The sequence below is a fragment of the Schistocerca serialis genome, chromosome 3, assembly GCF_023864345.2.
Source record: "Schistocerca serialis cubense isolate TAMUIC-IGC-003099 chromosome 3, iqSchSeri2.2, whole genome shotgun sequence".
Lineage (NCBI taxonomy): Eukaryota > Metazoa > Arthropoda > Insecta > Orthoptera > Acrididae > Schistocerca > Schistocerca serialis.
Window position 1 is genome coordinate 523,116,160 of NC_064640.1, and position 22,879 is coordinate 523,139,038.

Below are 22,879 nucleotides of genomic sequence, written 5' to 3' on the forward strand. Positions count from 1 at the left end.
GATTGACAGATGAAAAGGTACTGAAAAGGAGAACCATCATTCAGGAGGCACAGATCATGGTTTGTGAGAAGCTGGTCGATTAAAAAGCCCATATCAGATGAATTGGTATTCCCTCATATGGGGTGCTGTGTATTGAAGTCCCCTACCAGAAGAAAATCACAGTAGAATTGCTTGATTGATGTAGTCAATGCAGCTTAAGTAAGTGGTCTACCTGGAGGTAGGTAAACATTGCAAATAGTAAATGAAATCTGATGCCCAAAGTACAGACTCCCTCAGATGCCCTGTTGGGACCAGCACAGATCTAACAGATTACATGATAACGATGGAGTGCCGGAGAGTGGTCATCAGTGAAGTGCGTTTCTTGGAGAGCATTGCAAGCTGCAGAAGAGGAGGAAATAAGGTGGTGTAGTTCTGGCAGATGACAGTAGACCCCATTAGTTCCACTGAACGATCACGTGACTGGTGGCCATGTTAGGCATGAAGGGGTAATGAGGACCAGTCATGCCGCAGGATCACTGTCGTCGCCAGTGGGGATAGAACCACACCCATAAACACTGGCTCAGAATCTGACTTCAGAGGGCGGGGTTCTTATTTTCTGTTGTAACCTTTGATGGGCAAGGTTCAATCAAGGGGCTATCCACATGGTGTGTGGGGACAGATGAAGATCAACAGACCTGGGATCCACAGGCTGTGACTCCTTCAGCCATTGTTTGGCATAGGGCCTCCAGTCCTGGAGTTGCTGGGAAGTGGGATCATGAGAGGGAGCCACGTCAATGGTAGACACCAAAAAAGGAGAATGCTTTTCCGCCTGGGTGTGGAAAGTGATTCCCGAACAAGATACGGCAAAAGCCATGGGAGAGAAGGGTGTTGGGAGATCTGGTTTGGGGAAGATAGAGGAAGGAAAGTGGAGGGAGACGACTGCCACGATGTTAGTGTAGTAACTGATAATCATAATCACAGGATGTATGCATTCATATTTCTTCCAGGTCTCAAAATATGTCAGGTGGTCAATAGATTTGTATTCTTGGATCTTGTTCTTTCTTTAGAATTGGGCAGACTGGCGAACATGGAGGGTGATGTTCTGTGCAGTTGGCACACAAAGATGGATGTTAACCAGCACTACCTTCTTGGAATGATCATCTACAGTTGCCAAATTTTGGGTCTGCCGTGCAGCAGCATGACATATGCCTTAAATGTAAACATCCAAAGCACCTCAAAGGTGGTGTGGGGCATATAGTTTCACATCACACCTGTGAATCATGACCTCAACTTTCTCCAGGATGATATTTCTTTCAAAGGCTAATATAAAGGTGCCTGTATCCGTACAATTACCCTTGGGCTTTTTCGGACATGTCTGCTAAAATGTACACTTCCCCCCTAGAGATTAGTCTGGAGCTCATAATCTGTTTGGACCATAAGGTCTCTGTGGAAGATGATTCCGTGGACCATGTTCAAAATTTTGTGTTGGGCAATGGTCACAGGTATGTCATCTAGATGATCAGATGTGTGACATTTAAACACCTGAAGAACTGTCAATTGTGCAGCAGAGGGGGCATTAATCAGTAGCAATCCATTTTGTATTTTTCCCAATGACTTGACTTCTACAAATTTATCTTCAACAGGTTCCACGAAAAGTAATGGCTTTGTTACAGTAAATATATCCCAACCAGTTTGAATACTGAAGAAACTGTTTCACTCCCAGCTGCCTGGCCTGTTCCTCTTCCCATGCAATAGCCAGGGTAAAGGAAGCACAAAAGACTACAACAGCTAGCACTTAAGTTTAGACTCCTGTCTGAAAAGATGACCAGATCAACAAAACCGTGATTGCTCTGGTCTAAGATAACGCATTTCATGTGAAAAATGTCCGCCCTGATGCCATCTATTCCAATCACGGCTCTCCCCATAGGTGCCACCCAGCCACACCACAGGCCATCTGCCACAATTGTTGTTGCTAGAAGTCCTGATAGCCCATGAAGAGGGGCATCTATTCCATGACATATCTGCAATGTGATCCTTGTGTGGTCAGGGGCTCAACTGAAAGGTTACATAATGACCCTATCGCATCGGATTGTCTATCACATTGGCTTTGAAGCACAAATAAGGGCAGATAGTGTGCACAGATGATCTATAACACTGCATGTAGTACATGCAATTTAAGGTTTTCTTTCCCAGTCGATCCATACAACAGAATAATTTGGAAAATAGAGGTCAAACCCAGAAGCGGACCACAAATTACTTCAGCCAAAAGGTAGTGAATGAAAGAATATTCTAAGAACGGAAGGCAGAATCTAGGGAATACCCAGATCGACATCAAATGCTGCCACCGCAAGAAAAAGAGAGGGTGAAAGAATGATAGTCAGAGATGAGAGATTGCATCACAGAAAAGGAAGTAGTGCTGCAATAGCTAGGAGCCCCATGCTCACCATATGCATACTCATGAAATTGTCATGAGCCCCCAAGGAGCAGAATACGGGGAGTGCTGTGGTGGAAGATAAGAGAAGATCCTGTCACAACAGCAAATTGAATAATTAAGCATATCATATGACTGAGATACAATCATATCTTGTGCTGGTTGTTGGTATGGTTGTCAGCTAGGTGAGCAAGATACATAATACTAGAGTACTTAAGACTGCAGCCAAACCATGTTTTCGTGATTCATGGTACACACGATGTGCTTTGGGGAAACTGCTGACACCAATCACCAATAATGTGTTGATAACAGGGATCACAGTTGACTACAACCAGGAGTGGCCCAGGGAAGTGTGATAGGACCACTCTTATTCTCACTTTACATAAATAATCTGATGGACAGGACGAGCTGCAATTTGTGGCTGTTTGCTGATGACACTTATGTAAGAGAAGTAGTTACCGGTGAGTGACTATAGGAGGATAGAAAATGATCTTGACAGAATTTCTAGTTGGTGTGACAAAAGGCAACTTGCTATAAATGTAGAAAAAATGTGAGGTAATGCAGATGAGACGGAAAACCAATCTTTTAAAATTCAAATACAGTGTTAGTAGTGAGTTGCTCGACACATCACATCGATTAAATATGTAAGTATAATTCTGCAAAGCAATATGAACTGAGTGAGCTTATAAGGATGGTAGTAGGGAAGTCAAACGGACAACTTCTGCATGTTAGCTCAGCTATAAAGGTTATAACATCGGATCCCCACCAGATCAGATTACAGGAAGACATCACAGCAATTCAGAGGCATGCTGCTGGTTTCTTACTGGTAAGTTCGATCAGCATGCAAGTACTATGGAGATACTTCATGGACTCAAAGGGGAATCTGTGGAGGGAAGACAAACTTCTTTTCAGGAGGTACTATTGAAAAAATTTAGAGAGTCTGTAACATATTATCAATACTTTCAATAATGGTCGTATCTAACTTCTTTTTCTGTTTTTACTTAATGTGATTTCTGTATAACTATGCACTTTGATGCAACATCCATGTAAATGTTTTATTAATTATTTATGATAATTTATATAATTGTAATTAATTTACGGATGTGGTGTCAAAAGTAATGTGCTGTGAAAGAATGTAAAAGCTAAAAATGTAATTGTAATACTGGTTCATGCATTGGGTTGTTGTTGTTGTTTGTTTGGGGGGGAAGAGACCAAACAGCGAGGTCATCGGTCTCATCGGATTAGGGAAGGATGTCGGCCGTGCCCTTTCACAGGTACCATCCCGGCATTTGCCTTGATCAATTTAGGGAAATCACGGAAAACCTAAATCAGGACGGCCGGATGCGGGATTGAACCGTCGTCCTCCCGAATGCGGGTCCAGTGTGCTAACCACTGCGCCACCTCGCTCGGTCATGCATTGGGTAAGCAGGTTTGTAATCATGTAGAACTTGGAGGGAAGTTCCTCCTCAATGAAAATGTCCAGGCAAAAAAAGAAAAGGTGGATCTGGCAGTCAAACTGCAAGGCTCCTGTGTGGCACAAGTAAGTCAGTGGCTAGCAAGTAAAGAGTGCACATCTTGCGAACTGAAAGAGGTGAGAAGAACTGCAAGATTATATAACATAGCCTTAGATGTAGAAGTAATGCGGCTTATTATTCATGGCATACTTTGGTTAGCTCTGTACTATGAAAATCCAATGCTAAGAAGAGAATTTTCAGAGCTTGTTACACAGGAAGAGCCATGGATACTTTTGCTGCCCTTATTGGAATAGCACAGGAGATCACTGATGCCACCACCTTCATCTCACATTATCAGTTGAATACTGTATAATTGCATGGACCAGCTATATGGTTTCATTTTCAATAATAATTTTGTTTTCTGTAAACTCTGTATTGGGCCACCATATTTTATCCTCGGTCATTTACCTAGATAGGGCACTATCTCATGAGCTATAATGAATCTTAGAATCCTGTTATTCTGAACTGAAAAGTAATTATTTTCCTTAAAAATGTTAACAAACATTGTGGAGTTGTAAAGTACATAATTATTTAGCAAGCATAAGTTTTGAAATACTCCACGTAGTTTTCATGAACAGACAGGTAAAGAATTCAGTTCAAAGATTCTTTTATTGAAATAATAGTATTTACAGTTTCATGTGTTATGTAGCTAACAGTGTTTCCCCATATCGTGTTGTGACAAAGTGTTCAGCCACGATCTGAATCTACCGATAAATTAGTTTCTGGGTCCCCATGCTAACTGCTGAGCCAAATTTAAATGTCATAACAACAGCAATGAAGAATAAGCAACTGGCTACAATTATTCAAACAAAACTAGATCAACGTGCCCAATATTCCATTTGAGAAAAAATAATGTAAGATAGTGAATATTCCTTGAGAATTGCAAATAATAACCAATACAAAATATACAATTACTTCATAACTCTTTCAATAGTAGTAATAATCTGTAATTAAACTGACAAAAGAACTTCTTGTCCATATCAGTACTGCTCCACCATTAGTAATAATTCACTTATAATTATCATTATCTTATTACTGTAATGTGCAGGTAGTAAGTATTATCGAGAGCCAGTTGTTGCCTGAACACATTAATACTTCTCCGGTGTAGTTGAAGTCAATTCACTGGTACATTACTTGCTCAATTGTGCTACTGACCAGTATCTTATCAGCAAAACAGAAGTTTAGTATCAAGTGATGTCAATACACACAGTTAACTTTCTTTATGAATCACGTTAGTACTGAGGACAACTTTGTCTAATTAGGCTGGTGACCATTTCCTTTTATATAATTGATTACTAATAGAACCTTCGTTCAATTCCTGTTTATCTTGCCACTGCTTTCTTTCAACAGAAACCTTTAGGGAAACAAAATTAGCCCTGTACCTTACCACCACACACCATCATGGTCACAAAATAAAATTCATTTCACATGGTAACTTTATCAGCATGTGGCTGTTTTAATAGCAGTCAATAGTATTATAAATTAGTATTTGAAGCTAACTGCTCAACAATTCTACTGCCATGAATGAATATATAGTTAAGGAACATGAAGGTAGGAAAAGATAAATTAGGGCTTGTACAGAGGCATATAAACAGTAGTTTCCTCTCACTACATTAGTGAGTGGAACAGGAAAATAAATGACTAATAATGGTACAAAGTAACCTCCGACATGCAGCACCATGTGGAGTTCGTACGTAGATGTAGAGTACACCCCCCCCCCCCCCCCCCCCCGATTTTTGTGACATAGCACAGAGTAACTGTTTCCTCTTTCATCAAAAGAAGAAACCACTGCATGGAAGTGATTTCCAGGATGACAACTAGATGATACTCGGGGTGGAACGTTTCCTGAACATCCAAGACGTGGACTTCAAACTTCAACAGCCAAGGTCTCCATCAAGCCAGTCATCGCTGGAAAAAGTGTGTCGTATTCGAGGGCGAATATACGTGGACTAACACATTCACAAACTTTCATGGTCACAGCTTCATTTTTCAGGGTGATAATTGAAACTATATGGTTACCACTCACATGCTTATTTAGATTGTAACTGTCGTGCTTAAGGCTCAAATCACACTTCTCTAAACAAATTGTATTCAAAACTGAAATTTTCCCGGTGTCTTCAAATATATTCTATATGTTGGTTGTATTCCATGGGAGTCCACAAAACATTCCCTGTCTCCGAAGTTATATCTGATCCTGCGAGAGTAGTTGTATCCAGATCCCGCTTCAACTAGTACCAGGTCTGGGTGCTGACGAGTTCTCTTCATTTTGCTTGGTCCTCCCACCACTTTTCTTCCTCCGCTTCCTGCCAGGTCACACCTATCCTTTCCACAGATATTTCCACTCCCATTTTCCACCGTGTTCTTGGGTGTCCTCTAGGTCTTTTTCCATCCATCTTTAGTTCTTCCATAAATTTGGGAAGTCTTTGCCCACACATCCTCTTAACATGCCAGTACCATCTTAATCTCTTTTTTCCAATTTCTTCTCTCATACTTTCTTGTTCAAGGTCCTTTCTAATCTCTACATTCCTTACTCAGTCCACTCTTGCTTTTCCCTTAACTGCTCTGAGAAATTTAATTTCCCCTGCTTGCAGTCTGTTCCAGTCCCTTTCTGTCATTGTCCATGTTTCTCCTCCATTGGTGACAATAGAAAGTAATAACTCTTTTGCTTTTTCTGAAACTTCTTTATCCCAAATAAAGTGTTCTATTGTTTGGTAGTTATACACTTTACTTAATAAAGACACCTTTTAACTCCTCAATTGTTCCACAACATGCAAAGCACCACCTTCTTTACGTCACCATAAAAAAAGGGAACCATTTAAATTATCCTCTTCATTTATACTACATGTAAGTTACCTGCAACCAATGTTACATCGGTCAATTGCCCACTTTGAAAGTAGTTCTCCATACGGGCAAGACTTTTCTCTGCATGACTCTGTGAGGTAAATTTCTCATCAGGTGTCGTGCTGCTTAAGGTAGGGCTGCTTCCTCCATACCTAAAATTACCATCAAGCAGGCTCTCACTGCTACTACTCTCTGTTCTGTCCCTGAAATCACAAACCAAATGCTAATTATGTATAGCTCATTTACAGGTACAATTTCACATCTAAAATTGATTCATTCTTTTAAAATTTAAAAACCCAACTATATCTATAGAGTTCATTAACCAATCTTTCTCTGATATGACCATGGCTAATAAAGCACTAAGATATTCAAGTTAAACATTAAGCTCAGAATTTTCAAAATGAATGATTTCCTAAGATAGTATTACAGCTTTGCTCAAGATGAGGCAGCATCCACTCAATCAGTATGCTTGACATTTTGTGGTACATATGATTAAGTATGATCTGGGGGAGGAGGGGGGGAAGCACTTAAAAATTTGCCACAAGGCAGCAGCTACTAGTGCAAATAGATAGAAGTTCATTGTAGCTTAAACTGTTGATAACAGACAATTCTAACCATAAACATTTCTTAATCATAAAACACAGTACCCAAAACACATACATACTCACAAGCCTCCACAAACATTGGTACCTCAGGATATAATGTACCTACTGAGACCAATCTTTGGGCAATACGACAAATCCTGAAAGAAGCATTCTGTCAAATGTGTACACTCAAGAGCTGGGCAATCACAGATGATATCTGTGACAGCATAATTTTTCTCATTTGGCTAGGATGAAGAACCCATTGTCACTCATTAAACATCTGTTGAAAGATTGCATTCAGACAAAGAAAAGGGTTTACGAGACATTATAACAAAGAGCTCGATTCCTTTCTATATTTAACTGGACTGTATAGGTCTATAAAGGTGACATACTTTAGAAATACACAAATCCTTATGCCACTGCACAAGCTGAGGACTACACCCAACAAGAACGAAAAGCATATTTTCCATCTAAAGTCTCAAACAACATTTGGAATGTTACTGGGGTATGCTTGTTGTTCACAATTACTCTTCTCAGAATTTTGCAATGTTAAGAACAGCTTCATAAAACCAATGGCATTCACTTCTTGTAAACTTCTTGGCATCATCACTACCAATATTGTACATTTCACCAAGTGCCTTGTTGGTGCTTGGGATAAGCACACTATTTATTGATAATACAAGCACTGTACCAAACTGGCATTGGTTTTGTAAATTTCAAATAAGCACACTGGACAAAAAATTAGTCAAACTTAGGAGACATCAGCCTAATACAATGTAATGCCACCTCTAGCCTTGAAAATGCACTCAATTCAGCAAAAAAGAAGTCCACAAGTTTCTTTGAGTATGCCATATCCAAATGAAGCCAACTGATGATTAGATCTTGTAGAGATATCAAATTTCAGGGATGCCGATTGCGATCTTTCACCCATGATTCCAAATAGTCCCAAGCATTTCCTAGTGGATTAACACCAGGCAATTTAGCAGGCTACTTGAGGCACCAATACAGTACACGGACGTCTGAAAAACCAGGAACGTGTGTGCAATCCTGTGAAAACAGCTGTTGTCATCTCAGAAGACACTATTGTTCACAGCAGTCTCATCTGTTCACAGCAGTCTCATCACCAAGTTCTGAAAGAAACAGCAATACTTTACCACCAAGAATTTTGAAATAAACATCTCAGTTCGTGTTCAAGGAAACCGAAATGATGGGGACCAAGTCATGGCACAAAAAACAGCCCCAAAACACCACAGAACTTCCTCAACCCTGACGTACGCTCCTCACTCGCTGTGGGTTAACTGTGTCATTGGGCAGTCAGTGCATAATTTGAAAAAAAAAAAGAGGTTAAAAATACAACCCATCAGACCACATTACAGGCCTCAAGTCAGCTACTACCCAGTTTATGAGTTATTTGGCCCACTGAGGACATGTAGCTTTGTGCGCCACTGTGAGCAGTAACCTACGTTAATGCCCAACTCCAAATATCTATTACTTGCATTAGCAATGTTTACCCAGGAACTGGTCAAGATGGATCTGCAATCAATAAGATTTGCATTTTCTGTTGGGTTTGAAACAAATTGTCATTAATAAGATGTGGCATTTGTCTTTGGTCCCCACTGGTTAGCATCTTTTTATGCCCACTGTTCATGTGCCATTCCTTGTACACTCAACAATGGACAATCTGCATTGATACACCGACAAGTCAGGCAAGTTCATTCACAGTGTGAAATGTGGCATATCCAAACATGGTAGCTCCTTCCTGTCATTTTGTCACATCTCCATGCTGACTTATCTTACTGTACCAATCCACTGAACTGGCTAGCATATATGCATCACTTTACTGACGTGACTTATGTCACCAGTGGAGGGTCACCCAACCATGTGACACTAGTTTTACACCACCTGCAGAGCTTCAAACTGGCCAGTTCACTCTTAAGGGGATAACATTTTGTCCAGTCAGCTTATGTTCTCTAACTCTGAATAAAAATTCTTGTTCTGTAATAATCTTTTCAGGTATCACTTACACTTTCACACATATTCAGTGCTTTAGCTAAGTCCGTCAGATTTGCAACAGTTTTCAGAAGTGTTATTTCTTTTTGAATTAAGGAAACCATTATGTATCTGGTGGTAATACAAAGCATAAAAACCTTACATGACAACAGCACAATAATTTTCGAAATAAATGGAGTGTTTTTACTTAAAATTACAATTATGGACTCATACTCAGAAGCCTACTAATCATCATGAAAAGTAAAACTTTTATTTTTGCTCAAAGAAGTTTAGTACATATAGTAGTAATAGTAATAAATAAAGGAAAATGTTCAAAAAGTAAATGACTAAGAATTGAGATAATTTGCTTTCATTGATTCTAAGAAAATATAAAAAATTGCATTGGTAGTATCTAAACACGAAATTAAACCCTTTTCTCTATCAAGTTCCGTAGTGGAATGGTGTGCAACAAGTGACAACAGTTTAAGTTACTAATCATAATGTACAAGCACTACACAAACCATGACGATCTTAAAGAAAAACATTTGAACGCAATTTCAGGTAGCAATTAAAATGTCATTTGTGTACATACAATAGTATTGTCACTCTAATTAAACGGTAATGCGAGTTTAAATTCATTTTATGAATTATGACAGTATTACTAAAAGCGCGGACGACACTTGTTACTATGCGAGTTCCTGCCTCACAACAGAGTGAAGAAAGTGTCGAGACGTACAACAGGGGAAAAATACACCCTATAGAAGTTTGATAGTGATGCGATTCTTTGAGCACAACAATTACGTCCGACAAATTCTAAATATTCTGTTTTGAATCCATGCATTCTAGCAGCTGACAAACCCGGTTTCTCCTTCCACTTTCTCCGTGATATATATTTACAACAATATTTACATTTCAATGTAGTTTAATTGTTTCACTACACTGTGATGACACTACGCTAGTATCCTCCTTCATGACGAGCCAAAATTGTGTATATCACGTGTTCCCAAATTTTTTCTATAACGGAAAATTTTGCGACTCCTGATACTTGTTCAATTTGAAGGTTAATAAAATTTTAAAAAGGAAAAACTTGTTTTATTCAGTGATACTTCAACTTTAAATCAGCACTAATAACACAGAAATCATAATAAAATTTTAAAGAGTATTTAGTATTGTCAAAAGTCGAAAAGAAGTCATGTTATAACAGTCTTTCGCGAAGCACTTATTCAATTCTTGCGGAAAACCAGCGGAACACAGATTGGGAATCCCTAGTCTAGATCTTGACGACTTAAAGCGTAGTTAACGACCTCGGCGTGGGTACGGTATAACACAAGACACGAAGGAAAAACGCGTTCCTTGAGTATAAAAAGCACGCAAAATAAATTATAGTAACAATACTTGTTTACTCTTACGAAATAGAATTAAGCGTTCAAATTTCCTATACAGGCAATAAATTATAATGTGGCTTTCAAGCCGTTGATAGCCAGCTGAATAGTCCATGAACGGTGAGTTACCGTACGGTGTGGTAAATCCAAGAAGTTCCAGTGACAGGCAGAAAGTCTTCAACGACTGAAAAACTGTATTCGCCTTCCGAGTCATCGTCAGCGCGAGACGGTGATTCCGCGAGTTGTTCATTCCCCGCTCGACTTGCTGGCTCGTTCATGGCACGCTGGTCGCCGCAAGCGCAGTCAAATGATGCTGTCGCACCACCGCTGGCGTCCGTACTGGGCGCCGGGCGCCGCAAGCTCCCAGAAGCCACTGCAAGCCTCCCAAGTACCCTATCTCCACACTCCCGGCATCGCCACACGCACTGTCTTCTCTTCTACTATTCTCCATACACCCCACGCCTTTTACTTGAAAATGTAACTATATCTCATCAAGTTCGAGACAGTTTCACGATATGGAAACCAAAAAACTTTTCAGAAACTGTAGTTATGCAGCATGTCAAGCCGTAGAAAACGAAATCATAATGACAGCTCTTCTCTATTTACTGGTTGCAATCTTAAGTCTTCGTGGGGGTAGCGATTTTTGTTTCTATTCAGCTGACAGTAAGTCTAACCAGACGATAAGAAAACGAAGTATCCATGCAACAAATTGAACATATTTGAAATCAGTGAAAGGAAAACACGCGAAAATGTAATCTAAAGAAAAAACGAGGGAATAAATATTTCGGAAAACAATAGAATTTTTCACATGAATCGGTACATAAGAAAGAGCTATTCGCCATGAATATGGCCCTGCCTTTATGGTCATGACCTATAGTCTTTTTAGACGTCTCAGTCTTCATGTATTTACCGCAATCTTTACTTATAAAAAAAGTGTCCAAATTCAGTTTCCAGATCGCTTTCCTTTATTTCTATATGGCCGGTGTCGGGCTAACTGCCCATTTTCAGGTCTATTACAAAAAAATATTTTGTAATTATAACTGGTTCGAATTACAAATGGTTTATAATTTAAATTTGGAAAGCTTCAAAATTCTTAGGAAATTAATTATAATACAAATTTGTGCAACATAAAACTTGTTACACTTACAGAGTAAACCTGTCGAATATGGAACTGAAAGTTCACTGTCAAAACTAGCCATACACCAGATGCAGTTATAAGAAGCAAAGGAGAAAGTAGATAGGTTGAGGAGGGTAAAGGGCGCTGGGAAATGGGGACTGGCAGTTGGTAAAAAATGGTTCAAATGGCTCTGAGGACTATGGGACTTAACATCTGAGGTCATCAGTCCCCTAGACTTAGAACTACTTAAACCTAACTAATTTACGGACATTACACACATCCATGCCCGAGGCAGGATTCGAACCGTACCAGCAGCGCGGACCCAGACTGAAGTGCCTAGAACCGCACGGCCAACCAGCCGGCTAGCAGTTGGTAAGAAGGCAGCTAGGACGAGGAGATATTCAGACAGTTGTACTTCGCTTATAACCAATAGATTTGACCAACTGTCAGAGTTTAGTGGAGAAGAGCCTCTTGCAGCGGTAGATGTAGGAAACATACAGTAGTCCTCAGCAGTTAGGAAGCCTTCTTCTAACAGAAAGAGAAAGAGTCTGCTGCTAGACAGTCTGTATGACAGAGGTGTGTGCCAGCAGTTGCAGGAGGTGTTGAGACGTGAGTACCAGGTCACCAGCATTTGAAGCCTAGTGCAGGGCTGGCTCAGGTGACAGATAAAATAGGAGAATTATGTACGAATTTTACGAAAGAGGTTCAGGTAGGAATTGTGGGTGGAGCTGGAAATAGTCTTGATAGGAACGGAGAGTAAGATGTAAGTGGTGACCTGGTAAAGATAACTACTCAAACTGGAGGCACTAATGTGCACCTCGTGCAATTGTTTCAGCGTCATTGTCGGCCTCATCTTAATACTGCTGTTAGGCGTGTTAACAAGGGGCTGGAGAAGGCGTTGATGGCGGAGGACATGGCTCGGATTGGAGTGGTGCCAGGTGAGTCTATCAGTAGATCGGGTTGCACTAGGCATGGCCTACACCTCAATAGGAATGGGAAGGGGAGGCTGGTAAAGCTTATAGGTGACAGTGTAGTGGGCGGTGGTGGGATTACTCATGGGAAAATTCCTGTAGCAGTTGGTGTTAGAGCTGCACCTTTTTTTTTAGATTGAACTGAGCTGATAGGTGTCCCTGCTAAAAGCAGTCCCTCTAACAAAGGAGGCCTGATATCCATATAAGAGGTATTAGAGATAAAGTTAGTGAACTGCTTATAGATATTGACTCTGACATTATTGGTATATCGGAGCACCACATAAATAATTCGACAAATCAGAGGCTTCTTCCTTTACCAGGATACAGGTTAACTGGCAGTTTTTCACGGAGTTCCTTGCGGGAGTGGAGGGAGTGGCAATCTACGTATAAAAAAAAAAAAATAATTATTCCGTTTGAGTCCATAGACGTATCTCGACACTGCACTGAACAGGTATTTGAATGTTACGCAGGGGCAGTTGATTTTAGTGAAACTAAACTTCTAATTATTGATGTTTATGTGTCTCCTAACTCTGACTTCAGAGCATTTCTCCTGAAGTTAGAGAGAGCTCTTGATTCACTTTACAGGAAGTACTAAAAATTAGTTATATGTGTTGACTTCAATATTAATTTTCTATGTGGTTGTGCAAGAAAAAAGGATGCTTGAAGATTCCCTACATTCACATGGTCTGATGCGAATTGTTTTTCCCAACCAGGGTGCAGTGGAACAGCAGCACAGCCATAGACAAAATTTGTATTCATTCTTCATTACTAAGTGGGCATTCTGTTCGTAAAAGGGTGAATGATCCTTCAGACCATGATGCACAAATTTTAACACTGAAGGGTTTGGTACTCAAACATCTGTTACATACGGGGGCTGTTCGGAAAGTAAGGTCCGATCGGTCGCGAAATGAGAACCACAGTGAAAAATCAAGAATTTTTTATTCGCAACAGTTAGCCACACCTTCCAGCTACCCTTCTAAATAGTCGCCGAACCGACTTAAAGACATTTGTCGTGGCGTTGTACAAACTTTCCAGTTTCGTCATCACAGAAAGCAGCTGTCTGTGCTTTCCGCCTTTCGCTATTTGTGCCAAAATGTTGTCTTCGTAGCCAGCGGTACATGTGAGCAGAGATGAACGGAGGGAGCCAATTAAGGGTGATCAAACAGTTCCCATTGAAAATGCTGCAGGAGCGTCTTCATTGCCCCTGCAGAATGCGGCTGAAAATTGGCTTTAAGAACGAAACACGACATGTATGTTTTGTGGGCTGCATAGCTTCAGGCGAAAACTCTCACCAGATCCACATACTTGGCGGGAGACATCGTTGTTTGCGGCATTTGTACATGATCACTTAGCGCTCTGAACTGAAAAGCGCGACTTGAAGCGAATGACAGGCACACTAAAGACACTGTCCAACACATCTGTTCAAAGCGAACGACGGGCACACTAAAGATACTGTCCAACACATCTGTGCAAAGTTCCATTGGATTTTCACAGTGGTTTCCATTTCGCGCCTAATCGGACCTTACTTTCTGAATACACCTCGTATCTACAAGCTATGTAGGAAAGTTAATTCAACAGCATCAGGGAGTTTTTTTAAACCTCGTTAAGAAACAAGAGTGGCAGGATGTTTATAGTGGCGATAACATAGATGACAAATATAATGTTTTCTTTAACACATTTCTCATACTCCTTGAAAGTTGCTTTCTGTAAAAATGTTCTAAACAGGGTACTAGTACTAAAAGGCAGACTGGGTGGCTGATTAGTAGGATAAGGATATTATGTAACACTAAGGGGGAATTATATCAAAATGTTAGAAGTAGTCGCAATCAAGTCAAAGCATGTGGTACGCAAATAGAATGGCTAATTCACAGGATAAAATTAATCCGTATGGTCAGTTGTGAGGGAAGCGTCTGCTCAGCAGCACAAGATGGGCGATATAGAGTTAGTTCGTAGTAAAAGTATTTCTGTTGCTGATAAATCAGATATGTATACAGTATATAACACTCACTTTCTGAGCAATGCTGGTGAATGAAATAAAAACTTCGTTTCCGCAGGGAATCATATAACACTGTTGGAAAATGCCTTTCCGAGATTGATATCTGAAATACTCCTCTGTGATACAGACAAGGGGGAGATTGAGTCAAGAATTAAATTACTGAAGACTAAGGACTCTCATGGATATCATGATGAAGTACCTAGCAGAATATTAAAGTACTGTGCTGCACATGTTAGTCCTGTGCTCAACCATATTTGTAATTTTCCCTTCAAGAAAGGTCAATTTCCTGAACAATTATAAAAAGGGAGAAAGAGATAATGTAGACAATTTTAGACCTATTTCTATGCCATCAGTGTTTGCTAAAGTTATTGAAAATGCTGCGTATGTAAGAATAACTGATCATTTTATTTCACAAAATTTGCTATCAAATGTACAGTCCAGTTTTTGAAGTGGTTCAACAACTGAAAATGCAGTATTCTATTTTCTCTGTGAGGTACTGGATGGATTAAACAAAAGGTTTCAAACTCTAGGCATATTTTTTGATTTAACTAAGGTGTTTGTTTGGGTTGATCACAAAATATTGCTCCCAACAATGGACCCTTATGGAATACGGGGAGTAGCTCATAACTGGTTCACCTCTTACTTTACCAACAGAAAGCAGAAGATCATTATTCACAGTGTTGTGAATGGCTGTGATGTGGGGTATGGGTGGGGTACGGTTAAATGGGGGATGCCCCAGGGATCAGTGTTGGGGCCACTCCTGTTCCTTATTTCTACAAATTATATGCCCTCCAGTATTATTAATGATCCTAAAATATTTCTGTTTGCTGATGACACTAGCTTGGTAGTAATGGATGTTGAGTGCAGCACTGGCACTGTTTCAAATAGCGCAGTTCATAACGTAGGTTCATGGCTTGTAGAAAATAAATTAACGCTATATTACAGTAAGACTCAGTATTAACATTTTCAACAAAACCCGACGTTTTGAATTCACAGAATGGGCATACGATTAGTGAAACTGAACAGTTTGCTGCAGAATGTTGCCATTTTTACTATTCGAACGGTACCTGAAGTAAGTGATAATTCGACACGAAAAGTAGTCTACTCTGCTCAGTTTCATTCGCTTATGAGGTATGGTATTATATCTTAGGGTAACTTTTCTCATTCTCAAAGGATTTTTTTGGCTCAGAAGCGGGCGGTTCGGGCAATAAGTGGTTTAAGTTCTGAAACACTAGTTAACAATACCAGCTTATTCCCAAGAATTAGCAGCTTTCACTCAGTTAATACTAGGCACAAATCCAATATGCATTTGGATCGCACTTGCTCGACTTTTGTTCAAAAATGTGTGCAGTGTACTGCTACATCCATTTTCAATAAGCTACCACAAGAATTCAAAAACCTTAGCAGCAATACATGCAATTTCAAATCGAAGCTGAAGAGTTTCCTCATGGGTCACTCCTATTCTATCGAGGAGGTCCTTGAAAAATTAAGCTGATTCCAGTGTTATATTGTTGACTGCGTTTACATAAAGTTATGACTTATCTTTTTTGGGTTCATAAACATTTTATTTTATCTGTTATTACTTTTATGTTGTAATGTATTGTGCTGACACGTTCCATGAGCTTGGAGATTTGTTCCTTTATTTTATCTTACGGAACTCGACGTGTATAATAACAAAACATAAAATAAAAAACCAGCCTGCTACGGCATTATAAATATTTAAGAGATCAAACTGATGCAACACCTACAGTGTTGAAAAGCGTCCTCTATTTGTAGACAGTGGACTGGTGTAATTCATAAGAAATGCAACTAAGTATAGCATAAAACAGTGATGTGAAACTTATTAGCATTAAAATATTTTAAGAGACCTTTATAAAACATTAATTTTTTTAAATTTTTATAAGGATATTAACTTGTGTATAAGTTTGTAGTGATCAAACCGCTCTCTGTAGACTGATATTACACATACAAAACGTTCCTAAATGTAACAAATGAAACATGGATGAGGAAATTATTACTATTAAAAACTTCAAAAGAGCATTAAAACATTGAAAATGTCGTCTCCTTTCAGTTGGCGATCGTAGAGTCAGTAGCGCTCAAGAGTTCCCTCCATGGAAGGAAATATTTCATACATGAAAATGTTCCTAAGCACAACATATAAAAAATCTGGGCTTTAATATCATTAAAAACTGTAAAAGAAACATAGAAAATTCCAAAGTAGTCTTCTCTTCTTCTTACTTGGCAGTCGTGCCTTATCAAATAACAGGAGAAGATATTTTTCAATGTTTTAAAACTCCCTTAAAATTTGTAATAATAATAATAATAATAATAATAATAATAATAATAATAATAAAAATATCCTCATTCGTGTTTCATTTGTTACATTTAAGAATATCTTTTATGTATATTACTCCACAGAGGGCAGTTTGGAGCACTACAAACTTTGCACCAGTTAGGATTCTTATAAAAATATTTTTAAAAAGCTTGATAATTGTTTTATAAAGTTCTTTTCGAATATTTTAATGCTAATAAATTTTCGCATCATTGTTTGATGCTTACTTTCGAGTATTTCTTACGAATTACACCAGTCCAATCTCTACAAATACGAGAGTCATTCAATAATTAAAGAGACAAATTGGTCTGGAGAAAAAATTGTTTATTTTTACAAAACAATACTTTTTCTACTTTTCAACATAATCCCCTTGAACATTTATGCACTTGCTCCAACGGGCTACAAGGTTTTTTATTCCGGCTGCGAAGAACTCTTTATCTTCATGTTTGAACCAATTTCCCACAAACTTTTTCACGTCCTCGTTGTCCTGGAACCTCTTCCCACGTAATGCCTCCCTCAGTGCACCAAATAAACGGAAATCACTAGGTGCTCAATCAGAACTGTAAGGGGAATGAGGCAGTACTTCCCAGCCCATTTTATCTATGGTTTCACGGGTTAGTTGAGCAATATGAAGACGTACGTTGTCTTGCTGGAGAATCACACATCTCCTCTGAGATCCACAACGTCGCTCTCACGGCTGGCTTCACTTTGTTAAAAAGGAAATCCGAGTAGTATTGGCTGTTCATTGTACGCTGCTCTTCGAGATAATCACGAAAAAAACCTGGACCTTCAGCATCCAGAAACACCGTCAACATTACTTTTCCTGCTGATACTTGCGTTTTGAATTTTTCCTTGACAGTTGAGTTGGTGTGCATCCACTCAATGCTTTGTCTTTTTTGATTCTGGCTCATAATAGTGAACCCAAGTTTCATCAAAAGTTAAAATTTGGTTGAGGAAGTTGTCACCTTCTCTTTCAGAACGTTCCTTTAGTTCTGTGCACACACTCAACCTCGTTTCCTTGTGTAGCCCCGTCAACTCCTTTGGGATCCACCTTGCACATGTTTTGCGGTACTTCAGTTTGTTACAGATGTTATGAACTGTACCAGTACTTACTTGAACCTTATCAACTATCATTTTCACAGTCACACGGCGGTCGGCACGAATAATGTCATCAATTCGACTTCAAGTGATAGAGTTGAAACCGCAACTGGTCGGCCAGAACGGTGTTCATCAGTCACTGAGTCGTGGCCTTTTTTGAATTCCTCTATCAAATTATAAAAATTTGCACGAGTCACACAACCCACATCATAAACTTTAGACATTCTACGGACTCGCCATCTTGAAATGTATTTTTGAGGTTATAAACAAATCAAGGTTGATAAATCAGCTGATCAAAGGGTCGTCCCAGTGATGCCAATTTAAAGCCATAGAATTACCAAACTTGCCCTACTAACAGTTTTTTTCCCCAGACCAATTTGTCTCCTTAATTATTTAATGACCCTCGCTGAAGGCGCTTTTCAACACTGTAGGTCTTGCACCAATCAGGTTTCTTTTAAAAATTTATAAAGCCGCAGAGGGCTAGTGTATTCCTAATTTTGGCAGTGAAAAAATGGTTCAAATGGCTCTGAGCACTATGGGACTCAACTGCTGAGGTCATTAGTCCCCTAGAACTTAGAACTAGTTAAACCTAACTAACCTAAGGACATTACAAACATCCATGCCCGAGGCAGGATTCGAACCTGCGACCGTAGCGGTCTTGCGGTTCCAGACTGCAGCGCCTTTAACCGCACGGGGCCACTTCGGCCGACCTTTGGCAGTGAACTTTCAGTCCCATATTCGACAGGTTTCTCTGTAACTGTGCACGTTGTACGTTACACAGATCTGTGTTATGACTAATTTCTTAAGAATCTCAAACCTTTTCAAACTTAAATTATAAACCATTTCTAATTTGAACCAATTATAATTTCAAAATAATTTTGTGTAATAGATCCGCAGGTGGCCCAAAGCCAGTCATACAGAAATAAAGGTAAGCGATCTGGAAACACTATTTGGATACCCCCTTTTTTTTGTCAGTACGTGTGTTTGGAGAGTGCCGATACTACCATTCCAGCAAAGAACTTTGTGGGTCCAAGTTAATCCATAGAATGTTGAATGGATATGTAACAAATGGGGTCTCAGATTTGCTGCCAGTATACAAAATAGCTTAACTGAGGTGTGTGTGTGTGTGTGTGTGTGTGTGTGTGTGTGTGTGTGTGTGTGCGCGCGCAACAGAGTAACATCAACTCTACCTCCACAGCAATCTGTGTCCACATGTGTATTTTAGAATTGGCTCTGGCAGATAGCGTTATGTGTGTGTTGACATTTGGAAGTAGCTTGTATATATCCTGGTTGGGATGGCAGTGTGGATCACATTTGAATGGTAAAGCAGCAGACTTCATCTCCCACTCTCCCCCCCCCCCCCCCCCAAAAAAAAAAAAAAAAGATAGCAGTGATGCTGTTGAGGAAAAGAGCATAATCCAAATTTGAAGGGGGGCGGGGGCTAACGGTGTGATATCGTGGGGCGAGTCAATTGCGCAGTAGTTCAAGTTTTACCAAGAGCATCATACAAAGGGCCATTTTTCCAAGATGCGGGAGGGAGAGAGAGAGAACCTCGATACTCACTTCCATTTCTTGGATCCACTTACCGAGGAGGAGGAGGAGGGCAGTTTGATCCACACATCATTTGGAAAATACTGCTGCTAAAAAGCATGTATTAATATCCAGAATATTGATTATATGCGTGTATATTGGTTTGCATGGTCGCTTCCGGCTTGCAATTGAATTTTGTAGTGTTCATCGTGAGTGTATGAATACATACCAAACATCTGGAGCTCACAAGCATTACAATTTCAAAGACATCTCATTCTCCATAAAACTCAAATGTGAACCAAAATTTTAGGGGCAAACCTCCAATAACTCAATTCACATATATACCATGGATTCTGATGATGACAAGCCAGTAGATGAAGACCACCATGAGCACAATGTGCAGAACAAAGTAGTCAGGCACAAGGCTGTTGGATCCCTTTAATTTTCAAATTTAGCCGATCAGCATCTCAGACACATAACTTTGTTGCTATTCTCTGGGGGCAAGTAGCAACCCTACATGTGGATCAGAAACGTGTCCCTCCTACTTTCAGTTCAAATGTCTCAACTTGTTTACCGAGAGTGTGTATCTTGAAAGGAACCTCACTGACTGCTCAAGCCATGAAACAGTACGTGTCGAAATGTCTAGAGAGATAAAATTACCAGTGTTTAAGAACGCTCACAACCAGGAGCGATGCCCCTTTGTTGTATACACCGACACTGAGTGCCTCCTAGCATCTCTGGTTCACTGTGAAGGTGACCGCTCCGCTTCCTATACTACCTTCACAGAATATTTCAAGAGGAGAATGATACAAAACACAACTCCGACTACTTAAAAAACTCCTTTTCACATTAAAAAATCTAACTTTTGGAGTGGCCATGCCAGAGCCCAGATCTAAATCCAATTGAACACCTCTGCGATGCACAGTATGGACATGTTCGTCGTAGAAGTTACGCAAATAAGGATCAGTTTTCGCTGCCTTATTGGACGAATAGTCAAAGCTCCTGCATTACCTATTACACAAGCTTATGGATTCAATGCCAAATGGACGTGCGGCTGTGATTAAAGCTATGGGTGTGCAACGAAGTACTGATTTGTTCTTTGGATTCCAAAATAGCTTTGTTTTATTCTTACATATAAAGACCTACAAATTACTTTTGCGCCAGAAGAACTGTTATATCTGTATTGATGTAAGACAACTTTGTTTAAACTAAATGTAGTTTTGTACTAAATGGATTACAATGAAACACTTTTCAACCATCCACTGGCAGTAGAGATCATATGCGAAACACGAGTGATCTTGGGCTCCGTCCGCAACATATTAACAAGGTGCTCTTGTCACCAAAACTTTGAGGCGTTTTCAACATGACTCATCAGAATATCAGAGAAAGATTTAATGTTACGATAGACATTACTTGACATGAAATATGATAACAGAAAAGTATTAACAGCAGGACGACTCTTGTTAATGCAGTGCTCAGTTAAACAGCACAATGAATAGATGAAGAGTGAAACAAGACGTCGAAACTTTGAAATCTTAGCGCAAACTGCACGTCTATCGGTCTAGTTCTTGAGCCACAGGGCCTATCATTTCCTTTGAAAAGTTTTCTCATACCCAATTAATTGCAAGACGCGATAAGTGACAAAAATAAAGCCTCAGTAGGTGCTTCTCATTTAGGGTGTTTCTTCCATCCGAGAAATGTGTTTAATATTATCGCCATTTTATAAAACTATATTTCACCAATATTACATAAGTAGATAGTTTGACCATAAATCTACAGAACTATTTCATTGATCAAAAACCATATCTGTAACTTTTCACCACAGAAAAATGTGCGCGCTATTAATTCAACTAATGAGACAAAGTTTTAAAACAATATACACTACTCGCCATTAAAATTGCTACACCAAGAAGAAATGCAGATGAGAAACGGGTATTCATTGGACAAATATATTATACTAGAACTGACATGTGATTACATTTTCACGCAATTTGGGTGCACAGATACTGACAAATCAGTACCCAGAACAACCACCTCCTTGATACGCTTGGGCATTGACTCAAACAGAGATTGGATGGCGTGTACAGGTACAGCTGCCCATGCATCTTCAACACGGTACCACAGTTCATAAAGAGTAGTGACTGGCGTATTGTGACGAGCCAGTTGCTCGGCCATCATTGAACAGACGTTTTCAATTGGTGAGAGATCTGGAGAATGTGCTGGCCAGGGCAGCAGTCGAACATTTTCTGTATCCAGAAAGGCCCGTACAGGACCTGCAACATGTGGTCGTGCATTATCCTGCCGAAATGTAGGGTTTCGCAGGGATCGAATGAAGGGTAGAGCCACGGGTCGTAACACATCTGAAATGTAACGTCCACTGTTCAAAGTGCAGGCAATGCGAACAAGAGGTGACCGAGACGTGTAACCAATGGCATCCCATACCATCACGCCGGGTGATAGGCCAGTATGGCGATGACGAATGTGCGTTCACCGCGATGTCGCCAAACACGGATGCGACCATCGTGATGCTGTAAACAGAACCTGGATTCATCCGAAAAAATGACGTTTTGCCATTCGAGCACCCAGGTTCGTCGTTGAGTACACTGTCCCAGGCGCTCCTGTCTGTGATGCAGCCTCAAGGGTAACCGCTGTCATGGTCTCCGAGCTGATAGTCCATGCTGCTGCAAACGTCGTCGAACTGTTCGTGCAGACGGTTGTCTTGCAAACGTCCCCATCTGTTGACTCAGGGATCGAGACGTGGCTGCACGATACGTTAAAGCCCTACGGATAAGATGCCTGTCATCTCGACTGTTATTGATACGAGGCCGTTGGGATCCAGCACGACGTTCCATATTACCCTCCTGAACCACGAATTCCATATTCTGCTAACAGTCATTGGATCTCGACCAACGCGAGCAGCAATGTCGCGATACGATAAACCGCAATCGCGATAGGCTACAATCCGACCTTTATCAAAGTCGGAAACGTGATGGTACGCATTTCTCCTCTTTACACGAGGCATCACAACAACGTTTCACCAGGTAACGCCGGTCAACTGCTGTTTGTGTATGAGAAATCGATTGGAAACTTTCCTCACGTCAGCAGGTTGTAGGTG

At 40.0% G+C, this 22,879-nt stretch overlaps 1 protein-coding gene across 3 annotated transcripts in view; it reads right to left on the minus strand.

Annotated features, from left to right (window-relative positions):
- The window catches only part of LOC126470399 (kelch-like protein 5), a 288,827-nt gene that overhangs the window by 132,078 nt on the left and 133,870 nt on the right, over positions 1-22,879 (minus strand). For all 3 annotated transcript variants that reach the window (XM_050098244.1, XM_050098245.1, XM_050098246.1), the window contains one exon: positions 6,778-6,968. In XM_050098244.1, the coding sequence (XP_049954201.1) occupies positions 6,778-6,968 (191 nt within the window). The remainder of the gene's footprint in view (positions 1-6,777; positions 6,969-22,879) is intronic.